Below are 19,243 nucleotides of genomic sequence, written 5' to 3'. Positions count from 1 at the left end.
CTGAGAATCTTTATCATGAAGCAATGCTGAATTCGGTCAAATGCTTTTTCTGCATCTTTTAAGCTAATCATATGGTTTTTGTCCTTGGTTTTGTTGATGTGGTGTATCCCATGAATGCAATTAAAACCATGCAATTATATATTTAAAAAGCTTAAAATGGAAATTATTAGGTTACATACGTTTTACCACAATTAAAAAAGAACAAAAAATAATTCATAACAGTAATTAATGCCAATAATTACAAAAGAAAGAATGATTACAATTACTGAGTACAAGGTACTGTGTCCTTCACAGGCATTTTCTCATTTAAACCTCCCTACATATTCTTTATGGGTACAAATGAGGAAATAATTTCCACAGGGTCCCAGACGGTACAACTACTGAACTTCAGCCAGTGGGTGCAGCCCCCCAGCCCGTGCACCTGGCCCTAGAACTCACCGACAGTCGTGTCCGAAGCTGCACTTTTTTCCCCAGCAATGGGCGTGTCATTTGCAATGTGCAAACTTAGGTTGATAGGGGCCAACCCAGCTCAGCGACTGGGTTCATTCGGTGGTGGTAGTGGTAGTGAGAAATCAATCCAATAGTTCGTTCGGTTCATTTACTTAATAAAAAAATAATAATAATAAAAATAAAAATAAAAAAGAAGGAGAAGAAGAAGAAAGAGGGGGAAGAGAAGGAAAAAGAGGCCGTGTTCAAAGGTGGAATGTTCGCGTTCTCCCTGTAGACACAACCAGAACTTTGAAAACCATTTGCCCTGGAAACGGGTGTTCACAGTCGTTCCTGTCATTACAGATCCCGTGACTCCGGCAGCAGCAGTCGTATCGCCAAGGAATGAAGGCATCCGCGCCTTTCGCCCCTGCGGCCGCCCTTGTCTCTCGGGCGCACACGCAGGCGACGTGCGTGCAGCGAGGCGGGGCGCGGCGCCCTCGCGCGGGCGTTTTCCTGCCCCACGCGGGGCGGCCGCGGGTGCGGATCTGGGCGCGCCCGGGCCGCCCCGCCCTCCTGCCGGCCCTGGGCGGATCCGGGAGGCGACGGCGATAGATCCTCGGCCGTCCTCCTCCCGCCGAGCCGGGCGCGATGAGCACGGAGCTGCTGCTGTGTCTGCTGGCGCTGTGCGCGCTGCTCCTGCTTGTGGTGCAGCTGCTGCGCTTCCTGCGGGCCGACGGCGACCTGACCCTGCTGTGGGCCGAGTGGCAGGGGCGACGCCCAGGTGAGGACCCGCCGCGGCCCCTCCACAGTGGGACGCGGGGCTCGGAGCGGCCCAGGCGCGCGTTCTGATCTCCGCCGGCTCCGCGGTCGTCCCGGGTCCCTCCGGGTTGTGGGGAGCTTCCGGGGTGGAAGGCTGCGCCTTTCCCAGTAGCTCCGGGTGGGGAAGGAAGAGGACGGGGTAAGGAGGCGATTCTGTCCCTTTGTCTTCTGCCCTGGTCACAAGACGACACGAACTTGCCTTCCAGCCTAGGACACCTCTCCTGGGATTGCCAGACTATGAGAGAGTGCTGGAAGTGTCGGGACGCCCCCAGGACTCTGACTTCTTAACCAGGATCCTAGGGATTCTGGTGCAGTGGCAGAGGGCGACACTTTGAGAAACAGTGATTGTCCCCACCGCGTTTGTAAGGGAGCTCCCGTTGTAAGGACTGGGGGCTTGGGCTTTCTACTTCAAGTTGTTTATCCTCCACTTCTCACTCTCCCGGAGTTTTGACATAAAACTCTCAGATAATCCGGCGTCACCCTCCCATCTACTTATGAGGATAAAAGTGTAACAGTGGAAAGAACTGAACTGGCATTTTGCCAGGAATGAGATCTTATTGGCATATAAAGGGCATTCTGCCTATCCCACTTTTATCTGTGCATTGCTTCGTCTTAGATTGTCGTATAATATATATGTGTGTTCATTAACTAACCACATTCTTTGTGATAGGTAGGTAGTATGCTCAGCACTTTACACACTTAACCTCTAACCTTCACAAGGCTGTTACAAAGTAAGCGTTTTTCCAGGTAGGGCAACATTTTTTTTTTTTTTTTTTTTTTTACGTAGCGATTCTTGTTTTCCAGATAGGGAAACTAATGTTCAGAGAAATTAAATGACCTGCCCCAAGCTAGGCCGGGTTCTTAAGAGCTGGGGTAAGTAGGGTTACTCTGGACAGAATTTCCAGTATGAAAATACCCGAAGCCTGTGATGAGGTTTGTTTGGAAGTGATAGCTCAGAAGACAGACCGTGCTTTCTAAATGGGTCTGGGGGTGGGGGTGGGGTGTGGTGATAAGCTCCCAAGTGGGTGAAAATTGGTTCTGGAGGACGGAAAACAATCTGATCCTACAGTGTTTTGTGCCATAGGTCAACCCAACCTGACAAAATCTTGTTCCTTAGAATTTCATTTCTCTGGTTGGGTTTTCTTGGGTACATGTGCAGCACTGACATTGAGTTTATGGAAAATACACAACATGTATGCAAGATCAGTGCTACAAAACTAATGCAAATAGCTGGCTGTGATTGGCAGACTCTTTTTTAAATTTAAAGCAGGAATCTCAAATAAACTACAATTTTATTAACTCTAGGATTTTGCCTTGATTAATTGCTCCATCTCAACAGGGAAATGTGCCTGTTGGCTGCCATTGGCTGCCTTGTGGATGCTGTTTGTGTTTTATCCTCAATGCTTTTGTGTTAACTTTGACTTGGAGTGTTCAGTAAACATAGGTTTTTTCAAAAAAGTTATTTAATCGTACAAGTTATTTAGGCCATCAAATTTATGTCAAGTGCTGAAAAGGGAAAATGTTGACAGTATCTGAATGACTGTCTAATAGCTAGTGAGTTAAAAATTATTTCTCCTATCAAGAAAATTTAAAAGTTAAGATCACTAAAAAATAATTTTTAAGAAATTCATTTACTTTTTTCAGTTCTTGTACTTTTGCTGGAAAAAGTAACAGTTTTGAAGGATTTTTAATTTAATTACATTGCTATTATTATATGGTTATATAACTTGCAGATTTGCATATGTAATTTGATACATTACCATTTATCTAAATAAATAAATTACATTAAAGTTATTCAGCAAGTACAGTACAAAGTAAAATGTTAATAGCTTTTAATTAATTTTCAAATTTAGTCATTCTTGAACCTGCATTGACAAAAGAGTAAGTTTTATAGAACTCCTTTCACATATATATGCAAGACATAAACTGACACACAGCATATTGGTGGAATTAAAATTTCATGGGAGAGTTTTAGGAGAAAAAAAATTCTGAAAAGGCTCCCGGTTTGGGTGGGAATGGGAGCATGAAGAAAAAAAGATTAAAGAAACTTGGAGATAGACTCAGATTCCCAAAACAGTTCAGGCTAGAAAGATGGGCGGCAGACTTTATCAAGATTAAAAAAGAAAAAAGAAGAAAAAATTATCCTTTGTGACTTTTCTGTAGGTTGTTATTTTTCTGTCACTTTGAAAAATAGAGAACACACTTGTGTAGTTCAAAATTTTTAAATCCAAAATGCTATATGGTAAAAAGTAAAACTCTCCCATGCTTGTCCCCCGGCCACCCAGCGTGCCTCTCTGGAGGCAACCACCATTTCCTGCCTCTTCTGAATCCTTCTAGAGAAATCCTCTGCATTTCTAAGCATGTATCTCAGACAGAGAAATTTAAGGGTGACTAATTTTAGATATTGTACTTGGTCCAGAGAAATCCATGGCACAAATCCAGAGGAGGAAAAGTTGTCAACAGCAGCACATGTGAGGAAAACTCAGGTTTTAGTTGACAGTAACCTCAATATGAGTCAACTGTGAAGTGGCTGCGGAAAAGATTAGGCAAGCATTTGGGGACATTTAGTGTCTGAAGCAACAATTGCACACAACAACAGCTGTCCCCTGAGGACCCGCCTGCGTGTGCTGGCCTCTGTGCTGGGCACTGGAGACAAAGCAGTGACAGGGCCCGCCACAGTCCCGGCTCTCACAGACCCTACCTTCTGAGGGAAAGTGGCAGAGATTTAGTCGTCTTGCCTGCTCAGCCCTGTCCAGACCCTCCTGGAATCCTGTGTCCTGGTCTGTCTGGCTCCCTTCAGTGGGGACGTTGACCGACCTGCGTGGGTGCTGAGGGATGTGAGCAGAACAGTGAGGAAGCCTGACGCCTTGTCATGTGAGGGACAGTAGCACACTCTGGACACGTTTATGTGGGCTTAGAGAAGCAGGAGACGAGGCACTGATGGAGGACAAAACAGCTGTCTTGCACACGTGAGGAACCGTCATGTGGCAGGCAGGTTCAATTTATTCTTTCGGACACCAGAAGGCAGAGCTGCCGCCCACTGCTGCTGCTTGGTAGAGGCTAGAGGCCTCTCACATCGGCAGAAGAACGACAGAAGGGTTAGATTAGTCCTCAACCTGCGGGGAATTCAGCAGAGACTAGTCCACTGCCTGAGGAGAGGATTCTCAAACTGCTGTGGGGTTGGACTGTAGGCCTCTTTTCAGCTCTGAGAATCCGCTTTCAGAGGCTCTTTAAGGGAAGCATTATGTATGCCACATTCTGTACAATTTTGTGGGTAAACAAAAGCTGGTGCTAAATAAAAAAGTTTTCTTCTCCATGGTGGGAAGAAGGGTGCCAGAGCTGTGATTGTTTTAAGGTTTTCATCATTGGCTTGAAATACTCCTTGCTTATGGGTGTAAAAGTAAAGATCTTTGCTAGCTCTAGGCTGGTGAGTAAACAGTTCCAAAACAAATGATGTTCACCGTAGTCTGAGCATTGCAGAACTTTGGAACAATGAGTAGTCAGTGAATGAACCAGTGATCATCTAGGTTGCTCAATTGTGCTTTTCCACAAAAGTGCACTATATGCCAGAAAGCACTATAGCCCAGACATAGTATTTGGGATGTTTCCATCTTTAGTTCAGATATCTACATGAAACCTTTTTCCTGAGGACAAGTTGTATTTTCTCTAATGTTTAAATTGAGTTTTTAAAACATGACTCATATTTAAATGTGTGTTCCATAGGATAGTGGACAGTGGGGGCTTTGGAGCTAGATGTCCCAGCCCTGCTATGATTCTTGGGTGTTTATTCCATCGTTATTTAGGGGGGCCTTTCTGTATTTCCAGACTCTGTGCTAGGCACTGAGGTCACAGCAATGAACAGGCAGGCAAAGTCCCATCCTTAATGGATTTACAGTCTTGTGATGTGAAATTAATCTCTGTAAAAATTTCCCTTTCTGTAAACCTGAGATAATAACTTTTTCAAAAAGCTTTTGTGAGGATTTTAATAAGGTAATATGTTAAGCTCACAGAAAGTAATAAAAAAAATTAAGCCATTAGAATTAGTAACCCTATTGCCCCTGGCTGGAGAAATTAAGGCACACAATTTACTGAGTGAATATTCTATGCTTTGCTGCCATAAAGTCCATTTGTTAAAAATTTTAGTAATACTTATAGTTGACTTTTTTTTTTTTTTTTTGTCCTTTTCGTGACCGGTACTCAGCCAGTGAGCACACCGGCCATTCCTATACAGGATCCAAACCCGCGGCGGAAGCGCCGCTGCACTCCCAGCGCCCCTGCACTCCCCCGAGTGTGCCATGGGGTCAGCCCAGTTGACATTTATTAAGCACTGAATATGCACCCAACACTGCTCTGAGTGCATTCCATGTTTTAACTCATCTCTCTCAACAATCCTATGAGGCGATTTTGATTACTAATTGCATTGCCAATTGTGGAAAATTAAAGCACTGACTTGTCACATGGGAGCATTTCACTGCTGTGTGTGATGGAGCTGGAATTTGAACCCTGGCAGTCTCCAGAACTGGTACTGTTAACACAACAGTTAGGATTTAGAACTGTTTGATTAAAACAGTACCCTAGTTTCCTGATTTTAAATTTCCTGATGTAAAATCAGAAGTGTGATGGTAAGTGGTGTACTTTGTTTGCTATTTTTGGTAAATAACACATGTTTTAATAAATAAAGCACACGGGTCCTTTGCACAACAGTGACTTTGAGGGTTCAGATAGACAGCGGTCATCGTCTCCTGCAGAGAAGTACGATTTTCATTGGACAAAAGGAGAGTAAACTACTTGTCATGGCTTTAGCGCTGCAAGATTTTTACAGTCTTCAACAGAAACAAAATTGGACAAGCAGAGTACATTTCATCTCTGTCATACCCATTTCATTTTGGACAAACTACTAGATTCTCCTAAAATGAAAGCTCAGGATTTTAGGGAGCACTTTTACAAAATGACCTTGGCTGCTATATATCAGATATGATTGGCAAATGGAGAAAATATTACCTTAAAAATTCAGGATGATTCTATCATACTATAGAGCAGAACTTGGTATATTCATGTTCCTTATCAATACCTCCATTGCAAAAAATTAGAATGATAGAATCAAAAACTGGATGGGATCTTTCAGTGATCATCTAATCTGAATCCCTCATTGTGTGGATAAGGAAAGTGAGTATAGGCAATGACTTTTTGTTCTCTTAGCCTTACTTTTCCTTATCAAATACATAGATAAAGAGAGCCTTGGAATGAAACCATGGAGTTACAAGTCTCACCTTGAAGGAAAGTCTCATCAAGATTCTGGAAAACACAAAATACTGTGTTGATAACTATTACTAATATGGTTTGGATTCATGCTTTTTTAAAATTAGGTAGGAGATATTTTCTTAGGATATTTAAAATTTTAAGCTCCACATATTACATCTTCATATTTAGTGATATTGATTAAAGCTTTTTAAAAATTAAAAAAAAAATTTTTTTTGGCTAATCTTAGATTTATGGGTGTAATCCAGAGCTTCCTTTCTCTCCCCTCAATCCCCACTCCTTCCTCCCTAGAATGGGAGCTGACTGACATGGTGGTGTGGGTGACTGGAGCATCAAGCGGAATCGGCGAGGAGCTGGCTTACCAGTTGTCTAAACTAGGAGTTTCTCTTGTGCTGTCAGCCAGAAGAGTGGATGAGCTGGAAAGAGTGAAAAGAAGATGCCTTGGTAAGTCAGTTTAAAGCAGCAGCAGTGCTTCCTAGAAATAAATCAGAATCCAAATCCAAACACAGTTTTGGGAGTTTTATAGGAAAGAATGAGATTTTCCTGGGCAGTGCACCTTGGCTCCAAGTGCTTTGATGTAGATCCTCTTCTTTTTTGTCATTTCTTCATGAGTTGCCCATGCCCTTTTCTTCTTGTCTGCCACCTTTCTACTCTTTTTTTTTTTTTTGCAGTGACTCTTGGCATTAGGGAGTGACCACCAGTTCTTTCAAATGCTGGTGGACTTTTAGGGACCAGATGACTTATAGTTTTCTCTTAGAGAAAGAACAGTTTTGTCTTTACCCATGACATACATGTATGTAACCACAGACATTTAATTAGGAAGGATTCTTACTCATTTTCCCAAAATGTTAGATATTAAAGTCATATGGGACAGTGTAAGACTTTTATTATATGAGATAAAAGAACAGGAATCGATTTTGGTTTAAAAAATGCAAGTCGACGTAATATTTTTCATATTCATATAAAGGGTAACAGTGTTAATATTTCTGTTTGTGTGAGTTTTGGTGTAGTTATATTCACAGTGAAAGCAGCCTCAAATAATAACGTTATTATTTCTTATGGGAAATTTAGTACCTAAGCTGAGATAATTTTGAATTTTCCAGCAATCTATTTTTCTTCATCTTTCTACTTGTCATTCTTTTAAAATCTTTAAGTTTGCTGATTAAGCTAACTACCCAGAAATGAGAGTTAGCACTCAGCAAGGCCACAAGGCCCCTTTCACGATATTGCTTTCAAAGGCTTCTCGTGGTTTTGCACTGGTTACTTCTTATGGTAGTTGTCCCTCCACTGCTGTGACTTGCAAGTCCTGCACTGGCAGAGTAGATGGACCATATCAGCATTTCCTACCTGGCATGAGGCTGATGGTTTTCCTTTCATCTTTCAGATCATTGATGTAGACCTTTTTATTTTTTTAGTACAGTTGATGTTTCACAATTTATTCTTTTGCCCATAAAGCCTTTATACCTCTTATATTTTCTATATTTGTTTGTTTTTCTTATTGGCATTATTGTTGTATTTCAAGGTAGAGCCCAGGAAAATTAGTTTCAATTGTTCTTTTGATGAACAGAAATAGAAGGGGCCTATTACAGCTCATCATGTTGTTTCTTGGCTGAGAATTTCAGGATTTTCTTTTTCCTTCCTTGCCTTCTGGAATTCTTAGCCTCTGGAGAGAAGCTTCTATGTGTCGTTTGACTGTAGGGCTTTGAGCTTCTTACTTATTTTAAGCATAAAATACTGTTTTTTAATGTGTGCAATGAACAAACTAAACGTTGTGAGCCTATCATAAAACAAATGTATGTGTGTCTGTACTTCTAAAAAAATTGCTCTAAATTTTTTCTTTTTTTCAGTTTGTAGTATAATCTTGATTTCTGCCAGAGTTTGAGTTCGACTGTATATAAAGTTGAAGCATGCCATCCTACTTCCTGTGAAGCCAGCCAGCTTTTTGTCTGATAAGATTTTGCTGTATTATCACTAGTCCTCTTCCTGATCACTCAGAGAAACTTTCACAAGGCCACCCAGAAATGAGTTTGTTGCCAACTCCTATTGTAGCATGGGTGTTAAACTTAATGGGAGTAGCAGGGATCTTGATTGAACTATGGCATAACTTCCACACTAATTTGTAAGTGTCTTTATGTAGAGAATGGCAATTTAAAAGGAAAAGATGTACTCGTTTTGCCCCTTGACCTGATGGACAGAAGTTCCCATGAAGGGGCTACCAAAGCAGTTCTCCAGGAGTTTGGTAGAGTAAGTAGCATATTATATTGATACAGTCTTGCTTTGAAGTAACTGCAAAAGAGATTCCCATCTGTGGTGCTATCATTTTAAAAATAAATAAATAAATAAATAAATTTTAAAAATAAAGGGCTTTAGGCAACCCTTTTATGCAATAAGATCAGGCCCATGATTGGGCCTCATAATCTCTGAGTCTTTGTCTTTATGTAACTAGTACTTTTCATACCTTAACAAGTACTAATTCTTCCATGTAGAACAAAAGAAGCTAAAAATTCACTGCTGTTTTTATTTTTATGACACTTATTACCTTCTGTAAAAAGTCACTTAGAAATGGGAATTTAGTTCCTTTGGTGAATTCTGGTTTTCATTTTATTGTCTTATTGCTGAATTCTAGAAATAAACCATTGTTCCATTGATTCTTCAGGTTAACAATATAACCAACTGTCCCTAGAAATTTCATCAATCTATCCACAGGACATCCCCTTTTCTGATTTTGTATAACTAGATCGACATTCTGATCAACAATGGTGGAAGATCCCAGTGTTCTTTGTGTGTGGATACCAGCATGGATGTCTACAAGGAGCTAATAGAACTTAACTTCTTAGGAACAGTGTCCTTGACAAAGTGTGTTCTGCCTCACATGATTGAGAGGAAGCAAGGAAAGATTGTTACTGTGAATAGCCTCATGGGTATTATATCTGCACCCCTTGGCAGTGGATACAGTGCTAGCAAACATGCTCTTCGGGTAAGGCTGCTTGAACTCAACTCTGATAGAACTGACCTAAATGTGTATATGGGGGATATGGCCGTAGTCTGTGAGGTCATTGGAATTGGGCAGTGATGTAGGGAGATGGAAAGAAAGACTCAAGAGCCCTTTGGTAGAGGATGTCCCCAGTAAATGCTAAAAACAACTTGAGCCACACCTGTCTCTAACTTATTCAACAAACATGTACTGAGCACCTGTACTGTGCCAAGCACTGCAACAGATTGTGCGGATACAAAGATAATAAGATATAGTCTCTGCCCTCGAGAAGTATATAGTCTAGTCAGTAAGTCACCCTTCACCCTATCCTTATGCCTTCCACATCTTCATGGCAAATTGGAGGTTCACCCCTCCTTTCTTCTACACACACTTCAGGATGTACTCATCCCCCACTTCCATTTCTGTGATTTCTTTTGCTTCCTCCTTGTACTTCATGTTTATTTTTACCTGGTGTAATTAAATTTGCATGTCAGAAATAGGTACTGCCCACTGGATGATTAATCCGGGGCCTCATATCCCTACTGGGAAAAGCCTTGACTCTAATCACTGTAGTTTCATTGGAAGAAGAAAATCTAGTCAAGGCAGAGGCTAGCAGAAAAGCTTGATTTGGGTTGCATAATTTATAACGTGTAAATATTAGAAATGAATGAATTTTTAATGTTGGCTTCAGAGTAGATATGAAGAAATCATAAGGCCAATAGGGGAAGAATGATTAAAGGAGACACAAAATTTATAACTAATGCTGTTGAAGGTCAGTTTAAGTAGAATGTTTCACTGTTGGAATAATGAGATACAATAGGTGCATGGTCATCAGAGCTTCATGACAACTTGAAGCTTTGGTTATTCAGGACATCTCTCTGCTGTGAAGAGCTGACGGCTGCAGAGAGTGATGAAGCAGAATGCTACACTGATGATTTCCTCATATTTAGTAACGGGGTGTCAGTCACTTCCTGTAGAACAGTTGGGCAAGCCTCAGGCAGGCAGATGAGGGAGGACAGCCACCCCATCTGTTTGGCACCAAGCATCTCATAAGACATGCAGGATGCTTTCAATAAAACACACAGATGATCTGTCTGGTGTGCCCTCCAAGACTCACTGTTTACTGCTGGATTTGATCCTCTTATAGAATGTGACAGGTTGAGACTCTAGTTAGTTATACCAGTAGTTAAACACAGAAACCAGCAGGCTCTTTTTGAAGAGCATATTTCCTTCTCAGATTCCCATCAAGCTAGGGAGTGAACTTATTTATCATTGAAAAGTTGACACACTGTACTAGATGTGATTTCAAACAAGGAGAGATTTTAGTGTCCGATGTATTGGCTTGCTTGGTGTCTTCTCTACTTTTTTGCTACAGAGGGGCACAAGGTTAAAGGTATGGGGTTCTCCATTTCTTCACTAAGCATTTCTTTCAGTCCATCTCTGAGTCAGGCACTGTGTCAGTCTCTGACAGCATGAATCCTCACAGGCACTGTGTTTGTTAGTTGTCAGCATTTAAGGGCTGGTAACTTTAACGTTGTCAGATCATATAGGACGTACCATAGGTTAGCTGTTTAGGCTTTTCAATAGTCAATTCAGCCTTGTGACAATGTAGTCATGGAACATTTCCTAATTAAGGTAAAGAGATGAGGGGAAGTAGATTTGTTTACTCTTTATTGATCTAGAAATGGCCAATATCTTTAAGTCTAGAGGGTTTTTACAAAAGTAATTCAGTAGGCAATTATATTACATTTTATTGTACATTTACATTTAGCCATTGTATTAGTCTGTTTTCTGTCATTTATAATGGAATATCCGAACTGGGTAATTTATAAAGGAACAAAATTTATTTCTTTTTTCAGTTTTGGAGGCTGGGAAGACTAAGGTCCAGAGGGCACATCTGGTGAGGGCCTTCTTCTGGTCTCTACAGGGTTTTGTGGCAATGCAGGGTATCACATGGCAAGAGAACGGGAAGAGCTCTCTTATGTGCTCCTTATAAAGCCACCAGTCCACACCCACGATAACTCATTACTACCTGAATGGGTTAATCCACTCCCGAGGGCACAGTCCTCACAATTCAATGACCTCTCAAAGACCCCACCTTTCAAATATAATTGGATTTCCCACCCTGTTAACACTGTACCTTGGATTGAGTGTCCCCCAAAAGTTGACCCCCGCTGTGACAATTAAGAGGGTGGGAAATTCTATTATGGTAATTGAAAGGTGGGGCCTTGAAGAGGTGATAAAATTTCAGGACCATGCCGTAGTGAAAGGATTAAAAATGGTGGTCATGGCCATGGTCTGAGGGCTTTAAAAAGAGAGTGAATGAGGATGTTAGTCTCTCTCTGCTCCACCACTTTCACACTGTGATGCCCTGCCATCACTGAAGTTACCACCAAAGAAAGCCTTCACCAGGTGTGTTCCCTGGACTTTGGACTTCCAGTCACTGAAATTGTAAGCAATACATTTTATTTTCTTATAGATCACCCAATTTGAAGTATTTTGTTGTAAGTAACAGAAACAGACTAATACACACTGTTACAGTGGAGACCAAGTTTCCAATACATGATCTTTTGGGGGACACATTTGGCCCATAGCAGCCACGTACCCTCTTCTCACCCCAAAAGGATAAATGTTTGCTGAAACGAATTCATTCTATTAAAATAGTAATATAAATTGTACAACTTGAATTCTTCCTCTGTGATAGTTTCTGTGGAGTACTAATCCCCTTTTTCTCCCCACTGCCTCAGACATTGTTACTTTAGATCACTTTGGGGAATAAAGAGAAAACTGGCCTCAGTGATTCTTAATGGAGGACATGCACCCCTTTTGGAGTGGGGAGATGAAGATTAGTATGAGGAGGGTGTATCAGATCTTCAGGGGTAGTTTTTTACCTATCCATTGCTTGCCTAGCATAAAAATCACTGATGACAAGAGCCACCACTACCAAAGGGGGTGAACCATTTGCACCTGGAAAGAGCTGAGAATGTCTGTTCTAGATTATCTCCAGGCCTGCAATTAAAATGATTACACTACCAGTCCTTTACTCAGGCCTTTCAGAACATATTTTGAAAAATCACAAAATGAGTCTGTATTTAATTTTGCCCTTTTCTTTTGGCCTATTAGGGTTTTTTTAATGGCCTCCGAACTGAACTTGACACATACCCAGGTATAACAGTTTCTAACATTTGCCCGGGACCCGTGCAATCAGACATTGTGAAGAATTCACTAACAGAGGCAGTTACAAAGGTAAAATTTCTAGTTGGAGAGTAATTTGAATGCTTTATTATATATTGCTGTTGTATCACTCTATATCAGGATTTTTCTGTTAGAACTACTTATGAATTATTCACAAAATTTAACTCATGGCATTAGGAAAATTGTTAAGGTTAGCTTAACATTCTGAATGCTTTGGCATTCAGTTTTCATAATGGCTAATGAAATTGCTACGATACCACTTACGAGCAGCCACTATCATGTGACCACTCTTATGGAACACATTTTTTTCACTATCAAGAAACCCCTTTTATCTTCTACCTCCATTTCATCCCCATGGATTCCATGTTTTATGGGAATTCCTTTGCTAAATGCATGTCTTAATGATTTGATCTAAAATGATAATATAATTATCATTAAGCACATTAAGATGAAACAATTCTAATCAAAAGCAAAGAAACTTCATTTCTTAATTAGTCTGCATACTCATATCTGGTAAGTGTATGACTTCTGTTAGGCTTTTTGAAATATTACAAATGTTTATAAATCACTGTTAGTACCTATGCGGACTCCTAAAGGATGTGAGGCTCCACTAAAGGAGCCACTCAACTAGATGGCCTTTGGGTCCCTTCTAGCTTAAAAGTTCTGTGTAACAGCTTGGATAAATACTCTGAATTCACTTAATTTTTAAATGTTTTTAGACTGTAGGAAGTAATGGAGACCAGTCCCATAAGATGGCAACCAGTCGCTGTGTGCGGCTGATGTTAATCAGCATAGCCAATGATTTGAAAGAAGTTTGGATTGCGGATCAACCTTTTTTGTCAATGCCATATTTGTGGCAATATATGCCAACCTGGGCCTGGTGGATAACTGGCAAGTTAGGGAAGAAAAGGATTGAAAACTTTAAGAGTGGTCTGGTAAGTCTAATTTATACATTTCTTAATAATATGTATCAATCTTGCAGGCAAACACAAGATTTTCCATTGTTTAAAAAACTTTCTTACAAACTTCCACCAATCTCATGATATAAATACAAAAAGTATAGAAAGTATTCTATCATGCATATCTGTAGGTTTACCATAAATTACTACCAGTCTTGGAGAAAGAAGTTTTCTACAAGGTAAAATCAAGTCAAAGACTGCCACTTTTTCTTCTATACTTACTGTTTGATGAGCATTATGTGTCAAAGTGCTCTTTCCCACTGTTTCTCCCCACCAACTCCTACCCATCCTACCAGTGCCTGTTCAGGTGTCATCTCCTTGGAGTCATGCCTGGCCTTCCCTCTCCCTACCCCCAGGACTAGGTACACCTCAGCCTTGTGCTTTCCTCTGTTAAAGCACTTAACTGTTCTGTTAAACTGATACACGTGGTATAATACGCATTCCTTTTACGTCATTTGGAAGTGCTCTATCTCATCTGAGATGTGCCTATGCCCGTCTCTGAGGAGCTATGGTGATTACTCATTCTTTCAGCACTCATTCTTACAGCAATGAGTCGGGAATATTATTTACTATTTCTGAGAAAATTGTGACCATCAAAAGAGTTTAATGTATAAACAGCACAGGAAATGTAATGAGATAAGCCAAAAATGATAGATTATGATTATGCAAAGAAAAGTTATTGCTGCAGATGGTTTTTAAAAAGCCTTTTGTATACATCGTTACTACCTTCTTTTAGAAATCAGTCAGTAGGGATTGATATATGAAAAAGAGAATTATAAAACTGGATCATACTACACATATCATTATACAACCTACCTATTTAAGCAGTCCAATAATTGTTAGACATTTAATTTGTTCCAACTTTTTGCAGAACAGTGAAAATTACTCATGGGAAAAATAAAAGAAAAACACAGCAAAATGCTTAAAGAAACTCAAAGGTTATAAAACTGTTACATAATACACTAAAATGTCCAGAGCTTGAAAAATCATGAGGGTGGCTTTTCATTTTCTACCAAGTTGTAGTGTGGACTAGTTTGCTTTGGCCCAAATCGTTTATAGGTGGTTTGATAATGTTGGGACTTGGTAGTGTGCAATGGTTCTAAAGGTGAGCTTCATCAAAGATTGTGCCTGAGTTTTAAATTTGGAGGACAGCTGATATAGTGGTATTGTGCTCAGTGACAGATAAGAGCTGGCAGGGAAAGGCCACCTTACTAGAAAGGAAACACAGCATCCTGGTTAAGAGTATGGAGCTTGGTGCTGGGCTATCTGGGTTCAAATCCCAGCTCTACCCATATTTGCTCCATGACGTTAAGGCTCCATGACGTTAAGCAAGCTACTTCTCTATATCTCAATCTCCCCATCTACAAAGTGGAGATTAATAATGACGATAGTACCTAATCAGAGGATTGTTATGGGGATTAGTTAGTATATGGAAAGCTCTTAAAACACAGCCGGGAGTGTTATAAGTGTTAGCTGTTGTGCTTTTATTTTCTTTTTCATCCTTTGTTTGAAGGTAGCAGGATATTCAGCTATCAATCATATTGTAAAGATCAAAGATTTGTTTTTTTATATTATGATTGACAAAATTGTGTATGTTTACAATATACAATGTGATGATTTGATGTATATATACATTGCAAAATGATTACCACAATCAAGCTAATGAACACATCCATCACCTCATATTTTTTTGTGTGTGTGTGATCCATTTACTCTCTTAGCAAATTTCAAGTAAATAATACAGTATTATCAACTGTAGTCACCATGCTATACATTAGATCCCGAGAACTTACAAGTTATAATTATATGTTATTCATCTTATAACCAAAAATTTGTACCTGTTGACCAACATCTCCCCATTTCTCCACCTTCTAGCTCCCAGCAACCACCATTCAACCCTCTGCTTCTGTGAGTTTGACTTTTTAGATTACACATACAAGGGTACTTCAAAAAGTTTGTGAAAAGATTCATATTATCTCAATTCTATTTTTCCACGAATTTTTTGAAGGACTCTTGTATAAGTGAGATCATACAGTATTTGTCTTTCTGTATCTTGCTTATTTCACTTAGCATAAAGTCCTCCAGGTTCATCCATGTTGTTACAAATGGCAGGATTTCCTCCTTTTTATGGCTAAATAATATTCCATTGCGTATATATCACATTTTCTTTATCCATTCATCCATTGATGGGCACGTAGGTTGTTTCCATATCTTGCCCATTGCAAACAATGCTGAAATGAACGTGGGACTCTAGATATCTTTTCAAGATACTGATTTTATTTTCTTTGGGTACATATACCCATACGTGTAATTACTGTATCATATGACAATTCTGTTTTTATTTTTTTGAGGAACCTCTGTACTGTTTTGCATAATGTCTGTACCAATTTACAATCTCAATGATTTCAATAATAGGCAGAGAAAGAATCATTATAGAAATAATTTTTCAGAGGGGAAAGAGGGACCCGGGACTAGAAAGTTCCAATCCCACTGTAGTTGTTCTTTCAGAAATATCCATGTGAAGTTTATTTTGTTTTGTTTATAGAATATCTAACTGTAAAATATAAATGTTAGTCAGAAAATCTAGCATTTCATTATATCTAGCCTTTCTACAATATGATGGCCTTTTTATTCTTACCACCAATTTTAATACAAAGGTACTTCAAAAAGTTCCTGGAAAAATGGAATTAAAAGATAATATGAATCTTACATGAGTGTTTTTAGGTACTCTTGTATGTAGCTTATTCTGTGGTCTTATTGCTTTATCACTCTTTTTTATGATAAACTGGGCATTCTTTCATTTTCCGTCATTTCTGGGACATAATACCTCATTCACTACACAAAACCATAGAGACTTTTAAAAGTTGTTCCTCAGATTTTTTTACTTCACTCTCTCTTCCCTACCTCATTAATCATCTCCTTTTCCATTATTTTCTATTGTTTATATCCATTTCCTTATTGACATATGTTTATAAGCATCTAAGTTAAGAGAATGCCTATATAGCTTATCCCAAGCTAATTGTACTTGTTGACAATATTTAAATTTGTTTCTATCCTTTAGTCTGGAAACAGTATGTCTGGAATGTTGTTTTTATGAATCTTTATTATTTTTAGGGATCAAGAACAATAGCTGCACTGAATTTTGTGTCATCATCATTACTTTTATTTTTTCTTTCTTACTGCAAATTCTTGGAGGTGGTAAATGCACATCTTCCCAAATCAAATGTCACATCCTAGAGATTATCAAGTTGCCTTGGTTTATTTTGTAAACACTGTACTGAAAGTTCACAAATAATTTTAGAGTTTTCTCCCCAAAATTCCAATCCTAAATACCCTGAACTATTCTTTGTATTTATTAGGGCAAATCAGTGTAGCTTTGATACGCTGACCCAGAATAAGAATAACGGAGAATTCAGCATTTAAGAAATGGCATGAGTTGATGAATGATACTTACATCATATAGAGAAGATGATGACACTAAACTCATTAGAGATATTTTTGTGTAGACCTAGAATTTTGGCTATGGTTTTTTTAGTCTAATTCAAGCATTTGCCCAAGTTTTGTAAGGATTCTTAACAGTGAATCATGATGATAAAGCTCCTTAAAACAGGACTTTGTCAAAAACTGGGGTAAATACTTGTAGGAGGAGGGTCTGATTTATGTTACTGTCACTCTTTTACAGGATGCAGACGCCTCTTATTTTACAATCTGGAAGAAAAAACGTGACTGAGACAAGCACTTGCACTTTTCAAGCCACTGGAGGGAGAAATGGAAAACATCAATCCTATGCATGGATCCTATAATTTGTGATTTTACTTTTTAATAGATACAACTTTGCTTTCAACATGTAATGAATGAAAAATAAAAGACTGTTGTGAATCTTTCAAAAAAGTTACTAACATATACTGCATTCTTGGAAAAAAGAACATTTTAAAATACTTTAGCAATATCTGCTTAAAATCTAGGGTAACAGAATCTAACCAAAGAATTACAGTAATTTGTTTAACATGTCTAAGTACATTTGTGCTGCTATAACAAAATACCACAAACTAGGTAATTCATAAACAATAGAAATTTATTTCTCATGGTTCTGGAGGCTGGGAAGTCAAAGATCAAGGCATTGGCAGGACTGGTGTCTGGCGAGGCTGTTCTCTGCTTCCAAGATGGCACCTTGCTGCTGTGTCCTCACACGGTGGCAGAAGGGACAGAAGGGTAAGGGGCAAACTCCCTCCACTAAGCCCTTTTATAAGGATACCTAATCCCATTCACGACTCAATCAACTCCTAAAGGCCACACCTCTTAATACCGTTGCATTGGGGGTTAAGTTTCAACATGAATTTTGGAGGTGTCAAAAATATTCAAACCACAGCAACATAAATGTATGGACTCTTTCACACAAAGCAGAGTGCTGGGTAATGAGCAGACATAAAGAAGGATTTGAAATGATCCTACCTCCAAGATGTTTATACTCTCTTAAAAGAGTTGACAGGTTGGGCCGGCCTGTGGCTCACTCGGGAGACTGTGGTGCTGATAATGCCAAGGTCCCGGGTTCGGATCCCATATAGGGATGGCCGGTTTGCTCATTGGATGAGCATGGTGCTGACAACACCAAGATAAGGGTTAAGATCCCCTTACCAGTCATCGTTTAAAAAAAAAAAAAAAAAGAGTTGACAGGTTCAAATGACTATAATTTGAAGCACTAGGTAGCACTCATAGCCACCATTATTTATTAAACATCTGTTATATGCAATTTGCTGTATTGGGGTGTTTAGTTTTAGTTAATTCATTTATTCCTCATAATAGCCCACTGATACAGGTGGTATTACTTACCTTTACAGATGAAGAAAGAGAAGCCCAGAGCAGCTAGGTGTTACTTTTCCAAGGTCACAAAACTAGTAAGGGATAAAGTCAGGATTGAACTCAGCTCATGAAGACTCCATTGACAACTCCTTTCTGCTATTGTAATTAATTTTACCTTACTGTTTAGCACCTTGCAGCAGAAAACATGTATAGGCCATAATAGAAATTCAACAGGAGTAACAGGAGAAGAAAAACATAGTCCTTATCTACAAGCAGTTCACAGTTTAGCTGGAGCTAAAGCAACATAGATAAAATAGCTGTAGAATAGTTGTTGGGCAAGTTGGAGGCGACCCCAATAGCTACCCTTGGGAAACTGGGAAGTGACATGAGGTGGAGGTACACCATGAGGTAGAGCTGGTAGAAGCAATGGAATGAATGCGTACAGAGCAACATGGATATATCCTAGAAGCATGGGGATGAGTGAAAAAAAAAGAAAACATGAACTATAACACAGTACTCTACATACAGTTAAATATATGTGCATAGAAAATAGTGCTTACTTTGCAAGAAAACATTGGACAAAAAGATACACTTAAGATGTATTATAATGGTGTTAATAATAATTGCTGTGATGAAAATGGGAATTATGATTTATTGAATACACCACACCTGAGGTAAAAACAAGAAGACTGGAATAATTCAAGAGTGCTACAAAATAACATATATGTCATGTGGCACGTACAGACTCAGTGCAACAGTAGTTCAGAAGAGGGAGATTTATAGACAGGAGAATGGTGTGAAAGCTCTT

The 19,243-nt window shown here is 39.3% G+C and overlaps 1 protein-coding gene across 1 annotated transcript; it reads left to right on the top strand.

Annotated features, from left to right (window-relative positions):
• The first annotated feature begins 963 nt into the window (after positions 1 to 963).
• On the top strand, positions 964 to 17,526 carry LOC134371942 (dehydrogenase/reductase SDR family member 7-like). Its single transcript, XM_063088874.1, has 7 exons — positions 964 to 1,210; positions 6,799 to 6,951; positions 8,645 to 8,751; positions 9,245 to 9,484; positions 12,605 to 12,727; positions 13,396 to 13,611; positions 17,318 to 17,526. Exons 1-7 carry the CDS (start codon positions 1,078 to 1,080, stop codon positions 17,363 to 17,365), a joined length of 1,020 nt encoding a protein of 339 aa, XP_062944944.1. The 5' UTR covers positions 964 to 1,077; the 3' UTR covers positions 17,366 to 17,526.
• Positions 17,527 to 19,243: the final 1,717 nt, after the last annotated feature.

Source organism: Cynocephalus volans, chromosome 3 (assembly GCF_027409185.1).
Source record: "Cynocephalus volans isolate mCynVol1 chromosome 3, mCynVol1.pri, whole genome shotgun sequence".
Lineage (NCBI taxonomy): Eukaryota > Metazoa > Chordata > Mammalia > Dermoptera > Cynocephalidae > Cynocephalus > Cynocephalus volans.
This window is presented reverse-complemented; position numbering and strand designations above follow the sequence as displayed.